At 61.0% G+C, this 23,474-nt stretch overlaps 2 protein-coding genes across 2 annotated transcripts; one reads left to right on the plus strand and one right to left on the minus strand.

The window, feature by feature from the left end:
- Window positions 1–96: 96 nt before the first annotated feature.
- On the minus strand, window positions 97–3,946 carry ABHD14B (abhydrolase domain containing 14B). Its single transcript, XM_075939485.1, has 4 exons — window positions 3,831–3,946; window positions 2,902–3,125; window positions 2,052–2,293; window positions 97–1,362 (listed from the first exon to the last, which is right to left on the minus strand). The coding sequence occupies exons 2-4, from the start codon at window positions 3,107–3,109 to the stop codon at window positions 1,180–1,182; spliced, it is 633 nt and encodes a 210-aa protein (XP_075795600.1). The 5' UTR covers window positions 3,110–3,125; window positions 3,831–3,946; the 3' UTR covers window positions 97–1,179.
- Window positions 3,947–8,953: 5,007 nt separating this feature from the next.
- Window positions 8,954–18,500, plus strand: ABHD14A (abhydrolase domain containing 14A). The gene is made up of 5 exons (XM_075939489.1): window positions 8,954–9,168; window positions 12,088–12,355; window positions 16,282–16,397; window positions 16,970–17,205; window positions 17,672–18,500. Exons 2-5 carry the CDS (start codon window positions 12,099–12,101, stop codon window positions 17,852–17,854), a joined length of 792 nt encoding a protein of 263 aa, XP_075795604.1. The 5' UTR covers window positions 8,954–9,168; window positions 12,088–12,098; the 3' UTR covers window positions 17,855–18,500.
- The last annotated feature ends 4,974 nt before the right edge of the window (window positions 18,501–23,474 follow it).

Here is a 23,474-nt window from a genome sequence, read left to right on the forward strand (position 1 = left end):
GCCTGGGAGAGGCGGCTGGGTGTCAGCGCCACGCGGGAAGGAGGGAGTGGGGGGGCCGGGGGCAAGGGAGCCGCAAGGGATCAAAGCAGCCTGGAGTCAGGCCCAGGCCTGAGTTTTATTTGCTGTCGCCACAGAGTGTGCGGTTCGGGAGGAAGCTTCCCTGATTGATCCCAGAATGGCAGAGTTTGGTCCCTGTGTGGCTCCCGGGGGCTCCCAAGCCAAGCAGTGATGGGGTGAGGCGGGGGGCTCACATCAGCGGGGCCGGGGTAGGGCTCCAGTAATGGGGGGCAAGGAGAGGGCTGACATGCACAGCACAGCTGGGTCATGGGGCTGGCATAGCTGGGGATGGAGTGGGGTAGGATGAGGGGAGCAGGGTCAGATGGGGGTACTGGCAGGGCTGGAATAAGGGGTGCAGGGAGGGGTGGGGGGCACTGGCAGGGGTTCCCAGGGATTGACTCTAAGGAGCTAGGGCTGCACTTAGATGGGTTTGCACTGCCCACCCGTTTTCAAACTTTTTTTCTCGAGACCCTGTTGAAGAAAATCGTTGGTGCCGCGACCCGATAGAATGTGACTGGAGTGGGGGCTCCGGGGTGGGGCTGGAGCTTTGGGGTGTAGGAGGGGGATTGGGGGGGCAGGAGGGGGTGACCTCGGCTGGCTCCCAGTCAGCGGTGCAGCGGGGGGGCTAAGGCAGCTTCCTGCCTCTCCTGCCCCCGCAGACCATGCTGCCCCCAGAAGCAGCCAGCAGCAGGTTCCCAGCCAATGGGAGTGCAGAGCTAGTGCCCCACCCCCAGCTAGCAGCTGAGCAGGCTGCTGGCTGCATCTGGGGTGCAGCACACTTGGGGGTGCCAGGACAGGCAGGTCGCTGCCTCAGCCCCCCCACTGCTCACCTGACCCCCCCTGCAGCAAGGAGCCCCAGCGCCCGACATCCCACCCCCCGGTGCTGGGTCATGCCCCGTTGTTGGAAAACCCCCGGGCTAGACCATGTGGCTGGGGAACCTTCCCCGCCTCGGCCGGGCTAGCGGCCAGTGGAGTACAGGCCCCGTGAAGGGAGGGAAAGGAGCAAGCGCCTGGCCCCCAGCGTGCCGGGAGGCTGGGCGCCCAGTGGCGGAGGAGCAGAGCGACGCTGGGGGCCTGATCCCATGCAGGAAGCGCCAGAGGGCGGGCGGGCGGGGTGGCTGCTCACTCCAGGCTCTTCAGGAAGTCCAGCAGGCCTAGGTGCCACTCCTCCGGCTTGTCCAGGTAGCAGGCGTGGCCGGCGCCCTCCAGCCGCAGCACCTTGTGGTTGGGCAGGTTCCTGAGGTTGCTCAGGCTCACCTCGCCCAGCTCAGCATCCTGGGCCCCGTACACGATCAGCGTGGGGGTCTGGGGGGGACACACGGGCTCAGCCAGCAGCTACCGGCGCTGGGCTCACACGAGCAGCACTGCGGGGGTTTGGGTCTGGTGGCTCCCTGCCCGGAGTGTCCCTGGGGCTCGGAGCCAGGGCGAAGGTCCCGGGTCCGGATGTACCATGGGGAGTTTAGAGCCGGGGGAAAGGACACACGTTTGCTGCATTAGCCTCCGGCCCCAGACTCTCCGCTGATGCCAACGGGCCAGAACCCCGGAGACTGGGACCCGGGGAATTCTCACCGGGCCAGGGGACTCCCGACCGCCAGAACCGCCCCAGAGGCTGTGGGCAGCCCGTGTGCGGCGGAGCAGCCTGACGGTGGCTCTCGGTTCCCCGTGCCCGGCCAATTGCTGGCCAGCCCAGGCTAAAGGTGCAGGGGAGGCGTAAAGATGGTGGGAAGTCGCTTTGGCTCCCTTCCGCCTGCTCGGGATCTGCTCCCACGGCCCGAGAGGGCGGGGCCATTCAAACGAACACACCGAAAAGCAGCCTCTGAAACGCCCTCTCTGGGCATAAAAACACCTCCCCCCCCCAGTCCCGGGCATCCCAGGGGAGCTGGGACTGGAGAAATGCAGCGTATCCCATGGCTCCGCACCTGCCTCCCCAGCTCGACTCGCTCCCCCCGCGCCCGAGCTCCGCCCAGTGCCTGGCTCCGCCCCCGGCCCGGTACCTGCATGCTGGCATACTGCATGGCGGGGAACTTCTCGGTGCAGATGGGCGCCACCGGCACGTAGGCGCGGACCAGCTGGCTGTGCTGGAAGAGGAACGGGAGCGAATACATCCCGCTGAGGGACGGGCTGATCACCACCGCCTGCTCCAGCCGCAGGGCCTCCAAGACGGCCTTCAGGAAGCCCCCCGGGGCAGGCTGCCCGACGGGGGCCGGCGCTGTCGCCTCCTTGGACCGGCCGAGCCCTGGGCCATGGAAGACAAAACCCCTTTGGGTTACAGATGTCGCCGGCGGGCCCCTCTCCCTTTTGCCCCAGGTAAAGACCATGGGGGGGCAGTCCCCCCAGCTGCCGGACACACAAGAACGGCAGGTCAGGGGAGAAGGAGAAAGCAGCAGCCTGGCCCCAGTACCACAACAGGGCTGCTCCTCAGCTTTCCCTGGCAGCAAGTCTCTGGAGAGGTGCCCAGAGGCAAGGCAGGCTGGGAGCCGGGACACCTGGCTTCTGTGCCAAAGGCTGAGAGAGGCTGGTGCCCGCTGGTTGGGGGGGGGGGGGGACTTGCATCAGAACCCCTGGCTTCTTGTCTCACTTGCACTGCTGACTCCTATGGGTGTGGCTCAGGCATGCAGTTGTGCTGTGCCTCAGTTTCCCCACCCAGTCCTGTGCCACAGGGGAATTACCGGAGGCGGGCACTGCTCGGGCAGGCTCTCCGGGGAAGGTGTTAGAGCCAGGCACCGCAACAGTGTTCTGATGATAAGATGTGTCTCCCCCCTCCCCTCCCGGAGACCTTATGCCGCCCATGCAGGCTAGGGTCGTTGGCCTGCCCCATCCTGGGGCGGTGCTGGGCAGCTGTACCTGGCAGATCGATGGCCACCGCGCGGTAGCCGGCACCCGCCAGCTTCGCCAGCGTCTGCAGGTCGAGCCAGGTCTGGGACGAAAAGCGAATGCCGTGGAGCAGCAGGACAGACAGCTTGGGGGGCTGCTGGGCCGGCTCGGCCTGCCGGTAGAACAGGGCTTGCCCATCCACCGTGATGGTGCCCTCCGTGACCCGCGGGGCGGCCATGGCTCGGAGTGCAGCCCTGCGAGAGAGGGAGACCTGGGCTGAGCCCCATGGCCCCAGAACGGACTGGGGGCACAGCCCCGATCCAGACGCAATGTGCCCTATGTCCTTAGCGCTTCGCTGCCCCCCTCAGCGCTGGGCGGGGGGCTGAGCCCTAGGCTGTCTGGTCGGCTTCATGCAACGGGGAGAGGGTGGAGCGCTGGGAAACGTTTCTGTCGTGGGGGGAAAGGATGGGGGGCACCAGAGGGGAGCAAGCAGCCGGGGGTCAGGCCAGCAGCCAGCCAGGACCTGACAGGTTGTGAGAGAGGAGACCTGTTATCTGACCCACGGCCAGTTGGTGCGTGAAGGGCAGGGGGTGCCCTGTTCACCCATGGCCCGGCTGCTTAGTGGGCAGTGCCCGTTCACTGGGGGAACTCACTGCCCCGTGAGTGCACCGGGCCAGGAGCCCAGGAGGGTCCCATAGGCGAGCAGGCACGAGGCTGAGCTCAGCCATCAGTCCTCAGAGAGGGGGTTAACCAGCCCTTCTGAGCCGAGGCTCGAGCTGCTTCTTAGCAGGGTCAGGGGGAAACTGACGCTGCGGGGCTTTGGGGGCCCCGGGGCGGGGTTTGGAGCCGCTGTCCGGGCCAGGTGCTGCCGGAGCGCTCCTCGCTCGGGGCCCGGGCCAGGCAGCTGCGCCCCAAGGTCCCTGCCCAGCCGCGACGCACGGTCCCGGGCGGGGCGATACCTGCGGAGCGCGGAGCAGACGCGACTCGGGGCCCAGGCTCTCCAAGCGCCCTGCGCGTCCCGGGCAAAGGTGGGACAGGAAGCGCGAACCGGGGGCGGGGACCGGGGACGGGCCAGAGCCGCGGGCACAGTGACCCCTAGCGGCCAGCACCGCCCGCCCCGGGGAGAAGAGCCGGAGGGAACAGGCACCCCTGCAAGTCCCGGGGTCCGCCCCCAGCGCGAGCCCCACTTCCCAGCCCCACCGCACTGGAGCTATACTCCCCCGAGGCGTGCGCAGCACATTTCATTAGGGTGTGCACCCAGGGAATTTTTTTTTTAAGGGGAACATTTCTTGAATACTCAGTCATAAAGGACATTCTTTTTATTCATCAAACTAAAGAAACTACAACTTAATTAAACTTAATTTTTTTTAAATTAACAACTAAACTTTACTTAAAAAATACAGACTTAAGTCTGGGACATTGTACTTCCTAGTTTGTTTTTTACATGTGCAATTCGGGGCTTACTGCATAACACAGCCAGCCATACTTTAAAACTAAAAGAGCGAATCATGCGATTCAATTACAATGCAAAGCCACTTTTTTTGGAGACATTATAGGGTTAGCAGGTAGTCTTAAAAAAATATTGGACACACTTCATGGGGGGGGGACTGGGCTGAGAGGGGAGCGAGGCTGGCCGGGAGGAAGGGGGTTGGGGCCGGGAAGCAGAGCTGGCAGGAGGGGGGCGTCAGCCGACAGGAAGCAGAGATGGTCGGTGTGGGGAGGGGGTCGGGCGGAGTGGACCTGGCCAGGGGTGATCGGTGAGAAGCTGGGGGAGGCCAGCAGGAGCGGGGCTGGCCAGGGGAGCTCAGGAGGAGAAGGGGAGAACTGGCTGCCAGAAGCAGCAGAGGGGTGCAGCGGGGCTGACCGTGGAAGATCAGGAGAGTAGGGGAGAGCTGGCTGCCAGAAGCAGGGCTGGCTGGGGAAGATCGGGAGGAGAAGTGGGGGAGAAGCAACCGGCCGGCCAGAAGGGGGCGAGGGGTGGGGGCGTATCAGCCGGTGGGGGGTGTCACATTACTGGAATTTGAGGGAAGCGGCCGGATCATGGCTGCACCCATAGGTGGGGGTGCTGGCCCCAACAATGGTATAGAAGGGGGCCATGTGGGGTATTGAATGGGAGCTTGTTGTTTGCTGATCCTGTGTACGCTATTTATGTGAGTGTATAATGTCTATGTGTGTAGGTAGGAATCTTTAATCTGTGTGGAAGCTGAATATTTCTCTGAATGTGATTGAGCATTGCTATGGACAGGCTGATTAGCGAGGCCCTGTGGGACAATGGCACTCGATGGGCCAAGGACACACCTAAAGCATGAGGGCAGAGACCTAAGAGCTGCCAGCAGAGAGAGGCTGAGGACCAGGTGACCGACTGAGACCAGAAGAGGCCAGGAAGGAGGCATAAAGAGGCCATATGGTCGATGCTATTTTGTCTTCAGCTCAGCACTTCATCCCAGAGGCAGCACTGCAGGGATTGAAGAGCCCGAAAGACCTGTGAACCCATCCTGATCTTAGGATGCGCAATAAGAACTTTTAAACCAGCAGCTGTAACATCTCTGCTAGAGCCTGCATCGAGAACTGGGAGATTCGGTGCATGTAACGTACTGTACTTTAATAACCTCACTCTCATGCTTTTCTTTAGATGTTAGATGCTAAAGGATTGGCCCAGCGTGATTTGTGGGTGAGGTCCAAAGGGTAAATTGACCAGGGATCTGTGGCTGGTTTCCTGGAACCGGACAGAACTTGTTCGGGGTAGGTGGGATTGGGTGCTAGCACCCCCCACCTGTGTATGAGGTCCGGGGCCATCTGGGGCACGGATATTGCTGGGGTGTTGGAGGGGTTTTGCTCATGAGGCTTCAGGCAGGCAGCTGAAGCACTCTGTGGGACTGGTGTGTGGCCTGTTTGGAAAGATCACCAGTCTGGGGGCTGTAAGGAGCCCCGGATTCGAGCAATTCGCCCTGAGTGGACACCCACAGCAGTGCCCAGACACGGCCCGGTCTGTCACAGGGGGTGGGCCTGACCCGGGCAGTGCAGATCCCAGGGTGCTCCTGCCCCCCGCACGGTCCAGGCGAAGCGCGAGTCAGTCCGGCTGCGGCTCCACCACACGCTTGACCAGCGCGCAGGAGCATGGACCGGGCTGCCCCTCCTCCTCACACGCAACCAGGGCTCCCAGCACCAATCGCACACCGCCTCCCAGCCACTCCCCCCGCCAGACTTCCGGGCGCCCAGTCGAAAATCAGAAAATACGGGATATTGCGTATGTCCGGTATTTTCTGGATTTTTTTACCAGACGGAGCCCCAAAAAACCAGACTGTCCAGTAGAAAACCAGACACCTGGAAATCCTAAGACATTAGTGTGTGCCTGGGCACACCCAGCAGACCCTGTACGCACGCCAGTGATACCCACCATGGGGCTAGTGGCGCTGTAGCTACACCCTACAACAGCCTCATGGGGCTCGCAGTGCTGGACTACAGCCCCACGACAGCTCCACAGGGCTCCAAATACAGTATACACTGTAGCTATACTCCCCATGGGGCTAGCAGTGCTGTAGCTACAATCACAGGGGCGAGGAGGAGCAGAGGGAATGGAGGACAATGTGGCTTGTTTATCACACAGCAAGTTGTCGTGGTGTGACTGCCGGGGTCAGTGGAGTGGCTGTTTGCAGCCAGAGGTGCCAGTGCTCACAGCTTTGCAAGGGCCGGGCAACCCCTTACTCAGCTCTGTCTCTGTCAGCTCGCGTGGTTTTATTGCAAATCTCTCCCCACACCCTGTTATTCTCCAAGGCACGGCTCCTGCTCTCCTGTTACCTGGGCAGGTGCCAACTTCCTTTGGCCTCCAGATCCACCCTCCAAGTCAGCCATGTAGGAAAAAGTGATTCCCATGGCAGGGCTGTGGGAAGTCAGACACCGCTAGCGCAATGGAAAAAGCTGATCTCCGGGGGTGCCTGGAGGTCTCCCCGGGGGCGACTGGCCAGCGGTGCGTGGGGCTGGCCGTGTGCACAGGAATAATACGGCGCCTGCTGTTGTTGTTTGGCTATGGCCTTGCAGAGCCACATAGACAGGAGAGACGTAGCTCTCGGGTCCCTGCTGCGGAGCCAATGTCGGCACAGCAATGCCGCACGCAGAGCACACACCTTGCCCAGGCGGTTTAATGAGCTTTTCTTGCCCGGGGCAGAATCCAAGTCTGTGCCCCGTCAACGGCCACTTCCATGTATGTGGGGCTCCTATGCCATTTCGGTGTGGTTAGCCCACCTGCCACCCCACTTCTGCAGGGACAGCCACGCCTGTTCCCATGTGCCCTCCTTCCATCTGTGCCTAGGCCTGTGCGTGGCATGGCCCACTGTGGCTTTGTGGGCCTCCTCTCAGCAGCAGCAGCTCGTGGCATCTGCTGCTCTTGGGGGGAACAGGATGCAGGCGTGGGAAATCTGGAGGGGGAGAGCCAGACTGCATCTGCCGTGAGGTTTGGGTTGGATAGTGCCTTGTAGGGAGAGAGCAGCTTGCCCCGTTTTAATATGCGCTGCCCCTTTCTCCCCCAAGGAAGGGGTGGCAGAGTTTTCATGGGGTCATAGGGACCTGAGTTGTGGAAGGGTTCAGTGCATCAAATGAAAGTGCCCCCCCCCCAATACAGCCCCTGTTAGCATAACCCTAGGCCCAGCTGCATCCAGAGTAGGCAGGGCCTACAAGTTACCCCAGAGCAGCTGGGAGTGCGAACGCAGAAGGAGGCGGGGGATGGTGGCTTTAGTAATTGCAGTTTGCGGTGAAGCTGGCCTGTTAGATAAATGAGTGCAGGTTGAGCCTCTGAGTCCAGCACCCTCGGGACCTGACCGGTGCCAAACCAGAGAATTTGCCAGACCCCGGGTGGTCAATATCGTCTAGCAGCATCACCAACACTGCCACTGCTAGCTGGGCTCTTAGAAGACATTTCAGGGTAAATTAGAGCCAAATAGCAGCCCAGAACACGGACAGCCAGGACTGGAGGCTGTAAACAAACTTTATGGGACCACAGGGAACTTGGCCACTAGGGACATAACACTACAATTGATTAACCGATAAGAAAAAGTGTATAGGTTAATGCTGCAGACTACACACATTTTCCCCCCGCCCTTTGCCAGTACATTTTTTAGCAGGCTGGCCAGCAGCCCGGCTCAGTCCCAGCTTGCGCTGGGTCCAGGACCTGCTCCCGCTGCGGCTCTGCATTTAAAGTGTATTAGGAGCCAGGCAGGCATGCAGCCTGGTCCAGTTCTGGCTCACGCCAGGTCCAGGAGCTCAGACACCCCCTCTGGACAGGGGCTGCTGCCAACCTGTGCTGCTGCCTCTGTATCAGAGGCAGCAGCGTGATGTGTCAGGCAGCTGGTTATTAGGGGAGCTGGTTTGTAAATTGGCTCCCCTTGTGGACCAGCTCCCACCTAGCACCGCGGGAGTGGGGCCGGAGTGCACTAGCTGCCAGCCCCACCCTGGAGACTATAGAATAGCTGACTAACCAATAAGAATTCATGAGGTTAATCGACTATTCAATTAACCGATATTTAACATCCCTAGGCCACACCCATGCTGCCTCCAATCATGCCGGACTGTGGATGTTTCCAGACCAGAGAGTTCCGGACTAGCGAGGTTCAACCAGTCTAAGCATTGATCAGTAGCTATTGTGGCCCCCAGGGTCAGAGAAATCAAGCAATGGGGTCCTTCCCCCAGTTTGCAGCGGGAGCTAGCACCACAGCTGGTATTTCTGCCCGGCACAGGCAGAGCTGGCGGTTCTGTTACTAGCCTTAGTCTGCACAGGACGGGTGTCTCTGCGGCTGGAGTCTGGCTAACGGCCAGCCTGGCTAACGGCCCTTGCTGGTAGTGCTTGGGGGCACGCCCCGTTGGGTCGGATGGCTTAGGGAGGTGCTTTTCAGAGACAGCAGGGGAGTGCAGGGCAGATTTTCCAGATGGGTGTGATTGGCTGTGGGGAGACCTGGGAGTTACCTTATGGGCGGAACAAGCTGTGGGGGAAAAGCCAGGGCCCTGCTGAAGGACTCCCCAGAGGAGGGGCAGCATTAGGGATACCCCCAGCCCCTTTCCGAAGCTCTAGGGGTTGATGAAATGCCCGGGGGGATGTAGGGCCGCACCCTCGCCACGTGGGGGTTGGGAAGAGGGTTCACGGGGCTCCCCGCCGCAGGGGGCTGCAGGGCTGGGGTCTGGCTCTGGGGAGGAGCGGAGCGTTCTCAGCTTCCCCCGCTAGGTGGGGCTGTGGGGCAGGACGCGGGCGGTTCGGTGCGGCACCAGCCCGGAGAAGGCAGCGGCTGGCGGGCGCTGCGCAGTAGGGCGGTAAGTGCGGCCTCCGGGGGGCTGGGGTGGGCTCCGCGCCGCGGGGAGGCCCTGGCGGGCACGGCTCGGGGCGCAGGGCGGCTGGGCCGGGGCCGATGGTCCCGATGCAGAAGGGCCGGGCAGGGGCGCGCCCGGGGGACCCGCGCGGGGCAGGGGCGCACAGGCCCGGACTCGCACCGGCAGCGGGGGGGAACGTGGAGCGGGCGGCGCACGGCAGGGGCCCGGCACCGGCTGCCTGGGAGCGCCCGTGGCGTGGCTGGAGGCGGGCAGTGGGAGGGGAAGCGGCTGGTAAATAAAGGCGTGTCCCGGGACACTCGGGCAGAGCTGGGCCGGGCCGCCCCGAGCCTCTCCCTGCGCCTGGCCGAGCGCCTCCCGGGGCTCGCCACCTGCCCGGATGCGCCCTGGCGGGGTGAGGCTCCAGGCTGCCCCGAGGGAGCAGGTGACCGGGCCGCTGTGTGCAGGCCGGGCAGGCGAGCATGGCCCCAAGGGCGCAGGTGACAGGCTGCTCTGTGCAGGCCGGCCATGGCACGTGTCTCTGCAGCGGATTCCCGGCCAGAGCGGGTCGTGCTGGGCTCAGGCCTGGCCTCTCTCTCGGAGGCGCTGCGTAGGCTGGACCCGCGCCTGGCGGAGACGCCGGCAGGGTGGGCACCCTGGATGCCAAGGTGGCGCCCACGCAGCGCTGGGTGGTGAAGATGAGAGAGCTGGCTCGGGGCAGCCAGGACGCACAGTTGCGGCTGGAAGAACTGGGGGCGGGCCCGGAGTGTCCGGATCCTTGGGGTCCTGGCCACGTTGGGTGACACAGACCTGGCCCCTTCTTGGAAACTCCGGTGCCAGCTTCCCTGGGCTCCGCTGCGATGCCGGAAATGTCCCAGCTTCCCCCGAAGTGGCAAGGGCACTGGGCCTCTCCGATGCTTGGGCCCGTAAGAGAATTCTGCGCTGCCCAATTCCAAGGCCACCAGGTCTCCTCCTCCCCCGACCTCAGCTGTGCCACGCGCCAGGCGGCAGTGCCTCGTGGCGCTCAAGCAGGAGTTGGCGAGGGAGGGGGCTCGGGTATATGTCCTGCACCCTGCCAGACTGAAGGTCTGGCGCGGGGGCAAACCTACGTCTTCAGAGACTGCCTGTCCGTGGCCCACCTCCTGCACGAGATCAGACAAACGTAGTTGGGGCAGAGAGCGCGAACGGCTGGGGCAGGGCCGCCGGGAGAGCCACATGACCTAGGGGCATGCTCAAGAAGAGGGGAGTCGTGTTTGCCCTCACCTGGTAGGTGGAGGAGCCGCTTGGGGAAGGGGGAGCTTCAGATAACTGAGGGATGGAGCATCCAAGCCAGCTGCTTTTTCCCTGCCTGGAGGCTCCCCTGAGTTTGGTCTGCCTGGCTATGGTGGCATTCCTCCTCCGCCCTTGTGTGCCTGATTATCAGCTCTTGGAAGCAAGGACTGTCTGCTCTGCTCTGAGTTGGTACCGTCCCTCGCATCTATTCATCGTGGACGGCGGCGCAGCCGAGGGAGGCCCCGCCCCTTCCACCTAAAGCCACGCCCCTTCACATCCTTCCCTCCCCTCACCCTTCAGCCAAGCCCCACCCAACCCCAGCTGAGGGCCTGGGCAGGACCCCGGCCTTCCCCCAGCACGGCTGGACAACGCAGGCAATTTTGGGGAGGCAGTGCCTTCTCTTGCCTGCATTACCTGCCTCCCGTGGGCCTCACTCCTCTGTGAAAGCCCCTGGCCTCAGTCTTGCTGGGCATTGTAAAGCCGCTGATGGCTGCATGCCAGGGGCTCTTGTGAAGGGCATTGGGGGCTCCCTGGAGGCGTCAGTCGCTTGCACCTGGCTGGCAGAGCAGTTTTGAGTCAGGACATGATTGACATGGGCCAGGGCCCCTCTCCCCTCCAGGTGACCTGCTCAAACCCCAGCTGGGATGGTGGGTCCTAGCAGGCGAGTTTGTGGAGAATTCCCGCCCCCTCCCCCCCAGGAGACTGGCCTCTGCTTTCTCCCTATCGCTGGGTCCCTTGCCCCGGGCTGGGGAAGCCTTCGCTGCCCCAGCACCTGCCCTGTGCAAAGGGCTGGCAGTGCCCTGCAAAGGAGGAGAGCCAGGGCTGTGTGAGATGTGACGGCTGAGTGGTAGGAGGGGGAGGTGCATCTGGGAGCAGCTCCCTGTGGCCCAGCCAGGTGCCTGCAATAGCCCATAATGGGGGGGGGGGGGCGAAGCTGGGGGAATTGAATGCTACCGTGGGGGGGCAGGAGCGTGCTGCCCGTCGCGTGGGATCGGGGGTGCGGCGTGCCTGGGGTGGGGATGGAACGCTCGGCCGGGAAGGTTTGGGCGGTTGGGAGGGCCGGGCGGGGACAGGGACAGGGACTGTTGGGGTGGCAGGCAGGGGGGTGATCCGTGTTGCGGCCCGAGGGGGACAGAGAAACCCCGGATCTGGGGCCGAGCGGGCTGTGAATGCCACAGGCGGGAGGGGCCTGTTTGTTACACTCTTCCTCCGCACAGCGCCCCCTGCACCAGCGGGGCCCCGGGGTGGGGGAGAAGTGTGGGGAGGGCGGCTGTTACTGCCTAGCACGGGATGGGGGTCCCTGCCCAGCCGGCCTCTGTGGGGCATGGCCAGGATGGTGGCTAGGAGAGGGGAGGGAGGGGCTAGTCAGAGGCTGGTTGCCCGGGCCTGAGGGGGCTCAGCCTAGTGCCTGTCACCAGCCTTTCTGCGCCCTGCCACCTTTTCCCCCGTTATCTCCTCTGGCCTGTGAGCATGCCTGAGCCTCGGGGGGAAAGGAGACCCCCGGAAAGCCGGGGCCAGAATCCACGCCCTGGAAGTGGGGGGGAGGGTGCTCTTGATGGGGAGGTTGCCCTGGCAACGACTGAGTCCGTGGCAGGGCCTTGTCGCGCCGTCGGAGCCGGCGCTCGGCCCCTCACCGCTGTCCACCCCTTTCAGAACGGAGGCCCATGGCTTTGATCCGCAACCGGCTGGGCCTGCTGGTCCTCGGCGTCCTGGTCACCTTCGTCCTCTACCTGCTGCTCCCGGCCATCCAGCACGAGCGGTTCCCGGCCAGGGCAGGAAGCCCCAAGCCCCAGCCCCGGGCGGAGAAGAGCCAGCGAGAGGCCAATGCCACCATCCTAACGGGGACCGTCGCCGGGAGCCCGGCCGTCTCCTACAGAGAAGGCTTCCTGCTCCAGAGAGCTGGCACGCCCAGCCCCAACAGGTGGGTTGGGCTCCTGGCCTCCGAGCTGGAGCCGGGTGCCCTGGGCAGCCATTCTGGACTCGGCACTTGTATCCGAGCCCCCAGGATGACCAGTCCCAGAGGGTCGTGTCCCCGGCGCCTGTCCCACATTGTAACTGCTCTTAAAGGTTGTGCTTGTGAGAGGCACAGGGGAGAAAAGGCAACACGCCGCGTTGATTGAAACAGGACGAAAAGCAGGGTGTGCATTCCCGCCCGTGGTGCAGAGGTGCCAGTCTGTTGTGGATCAAGTCCGTCTTCCCGGTCAGGCAGGACTGACTGAGTGAGGATTCGGGGTCTTTCGAGGCTTCTCTGAGGCTTGCAGGACCCAACTCGGGTTAATGGCCAGACCTCCCCTCCTTCTACATGTCAGTTCCCATTAGTGCCTGTGGGTTTTGCAGGTCATGCTGCAATCATCCACCCCTAGTTCCCCTTTGATGGCTATTGTCAGCTTTCCCATCCTTGTCTCGTTTGGCTCACTCTGGGGGGTGGTCCTGCCTGTTCCCAGGTGAGTCAATGCTGCTACTTTCATTCAGACCAGGCTTAAGGGATGTTTCCTTCAAGGTTCCCACTTCTGGACCACCTGGGTGTTGGTGATGGCTTTCCCACTCCCCCTCCCCTCCTGCACTCACACCGCTCCCTTGTGCATAGATTGCTAGTCGCCACAGGAACAGCACAAAGAACGCAATCTTCCACAACTCCGTTTGTGATGCAGACAAGGGGGACGACTTAATCTGTAACGCTAACAGGAAGCAAGGCCTTCCAGTAAACACTGTGCAATCATGAAGCACCCAGAGCTTTTAAGCAAGTCATCGTACGTCATACGTATATTCTTATGTCAGTACTCAAAGATTCCCTTTTTGGGCTCCAAAACGGCCATCCTATGGACACTGCAGGGATGGGGGCTTTCTTTGTTTCCTGTGCGACGCGGGTTGGTGAGCTCTGAAGCTGTGGCTGCCCCTCCCCAGAGGTGGCTGCACTTCTCAGTTGGGGGAAGTGCCTGCCCTCTGTTCGGATCTGGCTGCTCCTTGCTGAGTCTGGAGCAGCTGATCCAGAAGCCACCCTGGATCTGAGTAGATAATGGTTGTGGGGTGTGACCGTGCCCCCGTCCTTGGTCCGTCTTGGGGGGCGGTCACTCGTCTTTTCGGTCAATTAGTCTAGTCTCGGGCGACGATCCCGTTTATGGTTATTGTTCCCTCGGGAGGGGGGAAGGAAGGGGGGCCTGGGCCCGCCCTCACTCCCGGGCCCCAGCCCAGGGCCCTGAGGACGGAGACTATCCGCAAGTCTCTGTCCGACTGGCGGGGGAGTGCCCCTAAACACACCAGCCCACGGGCTATTTCGCCACCCTGCCCTGGGCTACTTCCTTCCTCTCCCCTACCCCGTCTCCAGGGTGTCGGTGTTCACACCGTCAGCTCCTCCTGCCGGGACTGTAGACGTCTCTGCGGCTCCTCCGCCGTTGGGGAGTACTCCCGCAGCCTCCTCGCGCTCCCCCCCTTCTCCTGCGGCCGGCCAGCTTTTAAAAATCCCCGCCGGCCCGGGGGGGGTTACGCGCCCCGCCCCCTTTCGCGTCCGCCGCGGTGCGCCCTCTTTCCTCCCGCCTCCCTGGCAGGGCCACGTCCCGCTCAGCTGTGCCGCGGCGTCTCTCCAGCTGAGCGGCGGCGCCAATCAGCTGAGTCGTGGCAGCCGGCACAGCGGCGGTAGGTGCCTCGCTGCCCTTCTGCAAGGGCACAAAGTCTTGGGGGTTGGGTGCAGGGTCTCGGCGCCCCGTCACATGGGGGGATACAGAGGACCCCCCAGGACTGCTTCCCCCATGTGCTGACAGCCACTGACACTTGCCTCTTTACTCTCTGAGGCTTCTCACCACTCTGTCCTGCTGCCAGACCCCCTGGTCTTCCCCAGCCAAGGTGTGACGACGCGTTGGGATTTTCCCATCTCCTGCACCCCCGAAATGGCATGAACAGACTTCACCAGCCAGTAGAATGGAGGTTGTTTATTGTTCCTCCAGCACAGCGCAGCACAGATGTAATCTGGTTACAGGAACTGGGGCTAAGAGGCCTCAGTGCCCCCCTTGAGATAGGGGAGTCCCAGCCCCCCTCCCTAGCTCCTTCTTCCCTGCCTTCCAGCCAGGAACTAACTCCCCCTCTTCCAGCCCTGCCCACAGCCAGGGCAGCATTCCACCTCCCTTTGTTTCTCCCCATGGGGGGCCGCAGGTCAGACAGGTTTTTGAGTCACCTTTGCATAATGAGGTTTTCCCTGCTGGGTCTTGCTCCAGACAGCAGAGGTCACCACAGCCCAGCAAGTACCCCCACTACGTCACACAAGGCACCGAGCTGAGACCCCTACCCACCCTGGAGCAGTACAGACCCTGAAACTCTTCAGGTTCAAGGAAAGAGCAGTTTTGGGCCCACGCCCCAACTGGGATCAGAGCCCCACATGAATGATTCGGGTAAACCCCCTTTAGTAATGAAAGGGGGAATGTACACACAGATTGCCCCCCCTAGTAACAATTATTTACACTGGGCTTGGTGGTAAATAAAAGTGATTGTAGGATTTAAGTGGCTGCAAGTGAAAACAGGCAGAGCCAAGTGAATTACACATTTAAAATAACCAACACACAGCTAATTGTGAAACTAAAACCTCAGTACAAACTCACCCTAAAACTGTTCTTATTCCAGCTAAGCCTTCCAACCAGAGACAGTCCCTCTCCCTCGGGTGCCCGGTTCATTTTCTGGGGAGTGCCAGGCCAGCCAGCCAAACTGCTCGCTTGCCGTTGTTTTATAGATTCCTACCTCGGGCAGCAATGCTGTTCCTACATTCCACCCTTACATGGGAAATCACAGCTGGTCAGACACTGCCACTTGGGGGGCGCTGCCCGACTTCCTAAGACCAACCACTGCTAAGACTTAAAGGACAAAGAAGACTGTTCACGGGTCATCTAGACGTTGAGGATAACACCCTTGATGGCTTTCATTTGCACATTTAAAACCATAGAGTGTTCCTTACTACATGGCTACGTCTCGACTGGCATGATTTTACACAAATGCTTTTAACGGAAAAGTTTTCCGTTAAAAGCATTTTCGGAAAAGCGCGTCTAGATGGGCATGGACGCTTTTCCACAAAAGCACTTTTTGCGGAAAAGCGTCCGTGGCCAATCTAGATGCGCTTTTGCGCAAAAAAAGCCCCAATCGCCATTTTCGAGATCGGGGCTTTTTTGCACACAACAAATCTGAGCTGTCTACACTGGCCCTTTTGCGCAAAAGGACTTTTGCCCGAACGGGAGCAGCATAGTATTTCCGCAAGAACGCTGACAATCTTACATGAGATCATCAGTGTTCGTGCGGAAATTCAAGCTGCTTTTGCGGAAAAACTTGCCAGTCTGGACGCAGCCCATATTTTTAATTTTACACCTAAGAATGATACACACACCAAAATAATATTTTGACCAAAGCATCTCTGAGTGATGTATATTTGTGTCCATAAGTCCATTTCATAAAGTATGAGGAGGGCTGTCTGTCACAAGCGTGACACGCACGACATAGTGTCTGCCATCCGAAAGCCCCAAACTCTGCTCCTGGTAAACACAAAAACAGCCTCTGTTTTCTTCACTCAGCGCACAGTCAACCTGTGGAACTCCTTGCCACAGGATGTGGTGAAGGCCAGGACTTTAACAGGGTTCAAAAAAGAGCTCGATAGATTCATGGAGGTTAGGTCCATCGATGGCTATTAGGAATGGTGTCCTAGTCTCTGTCTGGAGGTGGGTGACGGGAGGGATCACGCGAGGATTCCCTGTTCTGTTCCCTCCCTCCGGGGCAACTGGTATTGGCCACTCTGGGCAGACAGGACACTGGGCTGGATGGGCCGTTGGTCTGATCCCGCGTGGCCGTTCTGATGGTCTCTGTTGTGCTCTGCAGGCTGGAGGTGGTTCTGCTGCACGGCCAGGCCTTCACTTCTAAGACGTGGGAGGAGCTGGGGACACTGGCCCTGCTGACAGAGGAAGGCTATCGCGCCGTTGCCCTCGACCTGCCTGGTAGGAGTCTGCTGCCCACGTTGCCGAGTTCATTTCTGCCTGCCCACGTGGCTCCCTCCCTGGCACGCACCAGCTGGCTGGTGGGCAGAGGAAATGATTGACGAGTCCTGTGCCTCCGGGAGGGGTCAGTTTCAGGGAGCCAGGCGTTGGAGTGGTGCTCATCATGCAGACCGTGCCTGCATCCCGGATCCGCTTCCCTCCCGGGGTGCTGGGCAGAAGGCTGGGCCTTCGTCAGTTTCACGTGGCCCTGGAGACGTGGCAGGGCTAGCTAATGTGGGTCCTGCTGGCATCCAGCCCCAGCCCAGGGGCTATTAACGGGGAGGGGCCTGTCAGTGCCACCCGGTCCCGTGCACAATGGTGCAGGGCAAGGCCAGGTGTAGTTGGCAGCAGAGCAGCCCCCAACAGCATGAGCGTGCTGTCCCCATGCGCGTGGCCCCCGGGAGATCCGTCGCAGCGGCCCCTCGCCCGGCGGGGGTAGAGGTTAGGAGAGGGAACCCTTCCTGCTGCTCGGGGCTCGCCATGCAGACACCGTTGCCTGGGCCTGGGGGCGCCTAACCCCTCCTCCTTGGCAGGCTACGGCCAGTCCCCGCCGTCCGACGCCGTCTCCACGGAGCAGGGCCGCGTGGCCTTTCTGCAGTGGGTGCTGAAGGAGCTGGGCCTCCGGCGCCCAGTTCTGATCAGCCCGTCCATGAGCGGCCGCTACGCCGTCCCCTTCGTCCTGCGGCACGGGGCCCAGCTGCGGGGCTTTGTGCCCATCGCGCCCGTGGGCACCCAGGAGTACCCGGCGCAGCAGTACCAGCAGGTCCAGGTAGGGCTGGGCTGGGCTGGGGGTGGGGTGTCCAGGTTTGGGACCGCAGCCAGCTCCCGCCTTCTCGGGGGCTGAGGCTGGGGAGGGGCCTTGCGCAGGCTCCCTGGGGCGGGTGCATGGGAAGGGCAGCCCCAGGCCCCATGCTTGCTGTGGGGGAGGAGGGAAGGAGACTCTAGGCACCAAGCTGTCTGAGGCTGGGGCCCCACGTGCCGGGCCTAGTCCCAGGGTGGCCCAGGCGGGCTAGGGGGGTGCAGAGCGGGCTGAGAGGGGCGCAGGTAGGCACGGGTGGGCATGGGGGTGGGGAGTGCAGGCAAGCCAGGTGGGCAGGGGAGGGCATGCGGGTGCAGGTGGACCAAGGGGTGGGTGCAGGGCGGTCTGGGGGTGCAGGGAAGGCCGGGGGCCGTTGCCCGCCTCCGGGGGTGGCAGCGCAGGTCTGGTGTCCGACGCCGTCTCCGTGTCTCTGCAGACGCCGACTCTGATCATCTCTGGCGAGCGCGACACCAGCCTGGGCGCCCAGTCCCTGCAGAGCCTGCGGCAGCTCCCCAAGCACAGGGCGGTGGTGCTGCCCGACGCCGGCCACGCCTGCTACCTGGAGAAGCCGCGGGAGTTCCACGAGGCGCTGCTCACCTTCCTGGGCGAGCTGCCGTGAGCGGGGGCCCTGCGGGGCCGGGACGCTGCCACCGTGGCCCCGTCTCTGCCGGACTTCTCCAGGGGCGGGGAGTTCTCACGCCGCTGGCTGGTTGCGCTGTGACGCGGGGAGGGCGCCTCCTTTCCTGCTTGGTGGGTGCCGCAGCCTCCGCCGGGGATGTGCCAGCTTCCGGGACTCCGCCCGCGGAGGGACACGGACACGGGAGGTTACCGGCCCCCACCAGCTTCCGGCCACGCTTTCCTGTTGCACAGTCCTCGTGTTCCTAGCGGTCTCGCCCCCCCGCCCCGCCTCTCTGCAGGGAGCCCTCGCCAGGGCTCTGGGCCGTGGCTGCTGAGTGCCGGGCTGGCACGTCCGCCCGAGGGGTGGGCACAGGCAAGGTGAGCTGGGGGTGGGTGGTTGGGGGGGCTCTTGGCGGGAGCTGGGGGGCAGCGGGGCCCAGGCCCCACCAGTGGCTCCACTGGGTTGGCGGGTGTGTCTGGTTGGTTGCAGAGGTGTTAAGTGGGCTCTGTGCCCCGGGCCAGTGGCATGTTCCCCGGCGTGATTGATTTTAGTTTTCACCCCCGATGGGTGAAGTTCCCGAGCCAGGCCTGGGGAGGGGTCTCTTTGGAGGAGTCTGTTACAAGGCCAATAAACCACTTGTATGGCGCTCGCTGGGCCTGTCCGTCTCTGGCTGTCGGCCCGCCCTCCCCAGGCGGTGAGTCATTCCTGCCCCCGGCGCTGCGAGGGAGGAGGCAGGAAAGGCCGAGTCCTTACCCGGTGAAGCCAGCCTCCAGGGGGGCCTGACCACACCGATTTGTTCCCTGCGTGCTGCGTTCCACCCCAGACCTGGCTGCATTTCAAGAGGCGAACCTGGGGAAGTCTGATACCGCAGCTTCTGAAGTGAACCCTGCCGGAGACCCTCTGGGGCTGCTGTCGCTAGCCGCGCAAGGGGTACGTTCCAGTCCCACCGTCGTTCGGAAGCCCACTCCTGCTCGCCTTCGTCTAGACGCCCGTTCAGCAAGTCGTGGGCCTTGATGGCAGGTTTCCAGGCAGGATCTGGGGTGGATCTCGGCAGCAGCACACCACGGCTGGGAGTAGGGGAGTAGGTGTACAAATAGTGATCTGTCCCTAATGCGTTCCACCCCCACAGCTCTGCACCCCAGTAACCACTGGCCTCCCCATGCAGCTAGGGGTAGGGGAGAGCGCTAACCCTGGCTTAGAGATGGGGAAACTGAGGCAGGCGTGGCATGACTTGCTCAAGGCTAGAGAGGGGGTCTGGTCCAGGAGCAGAACTCAGGATCTCCTGGCAGCCGGTCCTATGCTTGGACTGCTCTGAAGTTAAGGTGCCCCCCTGGTTGGGGCTGCCGGGCTGCTGCCGGGGGAGCATGGGAAAGAGGAGCGAACGACAAGCATTACAGGGGAATGGAGACGCTCTCTGCCTGGCGTAACTGGCCTGGGCTGGAGCAGATGGGGGCAGGGATGGTCTGGAAAGGGGGTGTTCAGTGACAAGCTGCCGGGAGCTCGAGGGGCCCCAGGAAAGGGATGTTCTAAGCTGGGCTGTTCTCATAAAGGGGGGGAGCCGGCTTCAGAGAGGGGAGAGAACCTCTGCAGGCCTCTGGGGCAGAGAGGGAGCAAGGCGGCCCAGGTAGGACCCTATTTGGGGTTAGGGAGAGGTGCAGGGTAGGGAGGCCTGGGGCCCTCCTCCAAGCGGAGTTCAAAGCCTCCAGGCAAATCGTGGCCAGAGAGGGCCTGGGAGGGGAGAGAGCTGCTAACCCCATGGGGGCAAGGGCACTGTTTTGTGTCTGACTGTCGGGCAGAGGCCCCAGTTGAAGGCGTCCGACTGTTCCACGGCCCGAGTTTAGGGCTACTAAAGGGCACTGCTGATGCCCCACAAGGGGCGTGAATCTGGAGGCATGCGGCCGGAGAGCCAGGCGTTCCCACGGAGCAGGACGTGACACCGCCACAAGGGGGCGCTGCAGCAAGGTGAGCCCCGGCTGCAACACAAGGGGGCGCTCTGGGACAGGGAGCCCCCTTCCAGTGGGTGGCAGGTGTTTAGCGGGGGCACACTGCCCTTTCCCCCTCTGCAGGTCCCAGGCGGCTTGGCACTGGGGGGGCAGGGGCCAGAAGTGGGGAAAGCAGCCCCCGAAGGGCTGAGGGGAAGGCAAAAGAAGGGGAGAGGGAAGGAAGCCCACCCCCACTTCCCCTTGCTCCCCACCCGCCAAGGTAGCTTATTGCTAGACTTTAGTAAGGGGTTTGACAGTCTGGCATGACCGTACCAATAAACGAGGGAAATACAACCTAGATGGGGCTACTGTAGGGTGGGTGCGTAACCGGCTGGAGAACCGTTCCCAGGGAGTTATCAATGGGTCCCAGTCATGCTGGACGTGGGGTTCCACAGGGGTCAGTTTTGGGACCAGTTCTGTTCAGTATCTTCATCAACAGTTTAGATGATGGCATAGAGAGGAAGCTTTTAAGCTTGTGAATGATACCAAGCTGGGAGGGGTTGCAGCTGGTTTGGAGGACAGGGTCATCACTCGAAATGGTCTGAGGGAAAGAGGATGACGTTCGATCAAGACACATGCAAAGTCCACCACGTGTGTGAAACTGACTGCTCCGCCCTGCACAACGGGAAGTCACCGCATAGGAAGGAGTTCTGCGGAAAGGGGTCATTGTGACCCACGGGTTAAACGTGCCAACAGTGTGACGCTAGCAAGAAAAGCAAACATGATTCTGGGCTGTATTAACAGGTGTGTGGTGAGCAAGACATGAGAAATTCTTCCGCTCTGCTCTGCGCTGATGAGGCTTCAGTTGGAGGATTGTGCCCAGTTCAGGGCCCCACGTTTCAGGAAAGGTGGAGAAACCGGAGAGGATCCAGAGAAGAACAACAAAAATGATTCAAGGTCTAGAAACCATGAGCTATGTGGGAAGGCTGAAAGAACTGGGTTTGTTTAGTCTGGAAGAGAAGACTGAGAGGGGACATAACAGCTTTCAAGTACCAAAAGGGTGTGTCAAGGAGGAGGGAGAAAATTGTTCTCCTTGGTTTCTGGTGATAGGACAAGAAGCAATGGGCGTAAATTGAAGCAAGGGAGGTTTAGGTTGGACATTAGGAAAAACTTCCTGCCTGTCAGGGTGGTTAAACACTGGAATAAATTGCCTAGGAAGGTTGTGGAATCTCCATCCCTGGAGATATTTAAGAGCAGGTTAGACTGACACCTGTCAGGGATGTTCTAGATCAGTGGTTCCCAAACTTTTTGGCATTACGCCCCCTTTTTGATTTTTGAGAAGCCCTCTGCCCCAAATAGCAGCAAAATTTGTTGAGCAAAAAAAATAAAATAAAATAAAAAGGAACTGGCTGGCTGAAAAACAAAAATAGCAGCAAAACTTATGGGGGGGGGCTGGGTCACCGCACATCCCCCCCCCCCCGGGATTTCTTCCCAGTTAGGGAACCCATGTTCTAGATGGTGCTTGGTCCTGCGGTAGGGCAGGGGATGGGACTAGATGCCCTCTGAAGGTCCCTTCCAGCACCAGTATTCTATGAATTCACAACCAGCAATGCTCTTGCCCCCAGCCCTGGGTGGGCAGAAAGGGATGCTTGGGAGGGGGGGCGAAGATGATCAGAAGAGAGGCGCTAGATCTGGAATGGGAGGAGCCAGCTCTTACCCGCTCCTGTGTTTGGGGGTTCTCGTCCCATCTCTGCTCAAGGCCCTCGCAAAGGGCGAGTTGACCAATAAGCCCTGTGCAGGCTGCGGGCCATGCACAGTCCTGGGTCACTCGCCCCCTTCCCTGGCATCTGGTTCGACTTCCAGTTGATCATCGTGCCCTGGTAGGAGTGACCCACAGGGTCATTCCCCAGGGGCCGGGTTCCTTCCAGGGCATGGGCAGAGTGTGGGGCAGTGGCTGCATGTTGCAGGGCGCAGAGTGGGTCGAGCACATAAGCAGCCTTCCCTCTGGAAGGAAACGTGGCTCTCGCTCGATGTCTTGCCACAGGGAGATGGCGGCTAGAGCCTCTTGGGGTCCCTCCTTGCCCCCAGACCTTGGGAAGCTAGCGAGATTGCATCCTGGAGTTGTCCCTGGACTCGCACCCAGCGCAGTCTACTGCGGGACCTGCCCCCTGCGTGTTCCCTCTGCTCCCCCCCGGTAGCTGGGCCATTCTAGACAGCTGCCCTTCCCCGCACCCCCAGAACAACACAGGGACTCCAGGGAAATCTGCCCCCCTCAGCTTTGGCACGGCAGCCCGGGGTGCTGGTTCTAGTGCTGACTGCGGCCAGGAAGCCCTTCTCAAGTTGCTTTACCAGCCCTCCCAGCCAGATGGATTTGACTCCAAGGCCCAGCAGGAAAGGTGCTCTTCTGAGTTCAGCAAATGCCCAGGGGTATCTGTCAGCAGGGTGACTGATGCCGTGTATGACAGCCGCATGTACGGACGGGGGAAGGTACCGTCCGATCCTGTAATAACAAACCAGGCCCTGTTCCGACGGGCTCCCAGGTTTGGTTCATGATAAGATGCAGTCGGTGGAGGAAGGAACGACATGGACTGAGAGAGATGAACAAGTTCTTGTATAGGCGAGGGGTGAGGTTATTCCAGGCGTGTGGGAGTGCTCCAAAGGGCTAAAACCCACAGCAGCATTTCAGTCCCTCTCCTAAGCCAGCGAAGGTGGGATAAAATCCACCGGGAATCCAGCCAGGACGTGGTCACCACAATGTGGCCCATTGCCTCTGCAGGACGGCTACCCGAACAGCTGAACAGGCGGGGAGAAAGTGCCATCTGGCTGCCGAAGCGCTGATTAAACCATCATCTGCACCGGGATATAGCTCTGCTGCCAATCGACTGCGTTCCACAGGCCTTGCCTGGAAAAATCTGATTTTCCTGAAGGCTGCCCCACAGCCCAGGCAAACAGCCTGTGTACCTGGGGCTTCATAATCCAGGCATTCAGTACAGCCGGTCCCCGAGTTACGAATGCATCGACTTACAACCATTCGTAATTGCGACCAACCTCTTATACAGCCGGAACCCGAGTTCCGAACAAAATCCACACTTACGAACAGCGTGGCCGTATGTAATCCGACTTACGAACAGATCAAGTTACGACCTCGTGTTTGGTACGTAACTCGTTCGTAAGTCGGGGACCAGCTGTTTTATGAAAAAGCATCGTGAGGTCTGCTTTGCCTTAAAACCGCTGCATAGCTACCGCTGCCTGTTGCTCCAACTAGCTGGTGGTCCTTATTCAACCCATTCTGCTCACCCGGAGCAGCATCTGGAGCTGCTGTACTAGCTAGTGTACAAGTATTGGGATAAAACCCCAAGGCTGTGTCTAGACTGGCAAGTTTTTCCGCAAAAGCAACTGCTTTTGCAGAAAAACTTGCCAGCTGTCTACACTGGCTGCTTGAATTTCCACAAGAACACTGATGATCTCATGTAAGATTGTCAGTGCTTCTTGCGGAAATTCTATGCTGCTCCCGTTCGGGCAAAAGTCCTTTTGCGCAAAAGGGCCAGTGTAGACAGCTCAGATTTGTTTTGCGCAAAAAAGCCCCGATGGCGAAAATGGCGATCGGGGCTTTTTTGCGCAAAAGTGCATCTAGATTGGCACGGACGCTTTTCCACAAAAAGTGCTTTTGCGGAAAAGCATCCGTGCCAATCGAGACG

The sequence above is a fragment of the Pelodiscus sinensis genome, chromosome 11 (genome assembly GCF_049634645.1).
Source record: "Pelodiscus sinensis isolate JC-2024 chromosome 11, ASM4963464v1, whole genome shotgun sequence".
Taxonomy (NCBI): Eukaryota; Metazoa; Chordata; order Testudines; family Trionychidae; genus Pelodiscus; species Pelodiscus sinensis.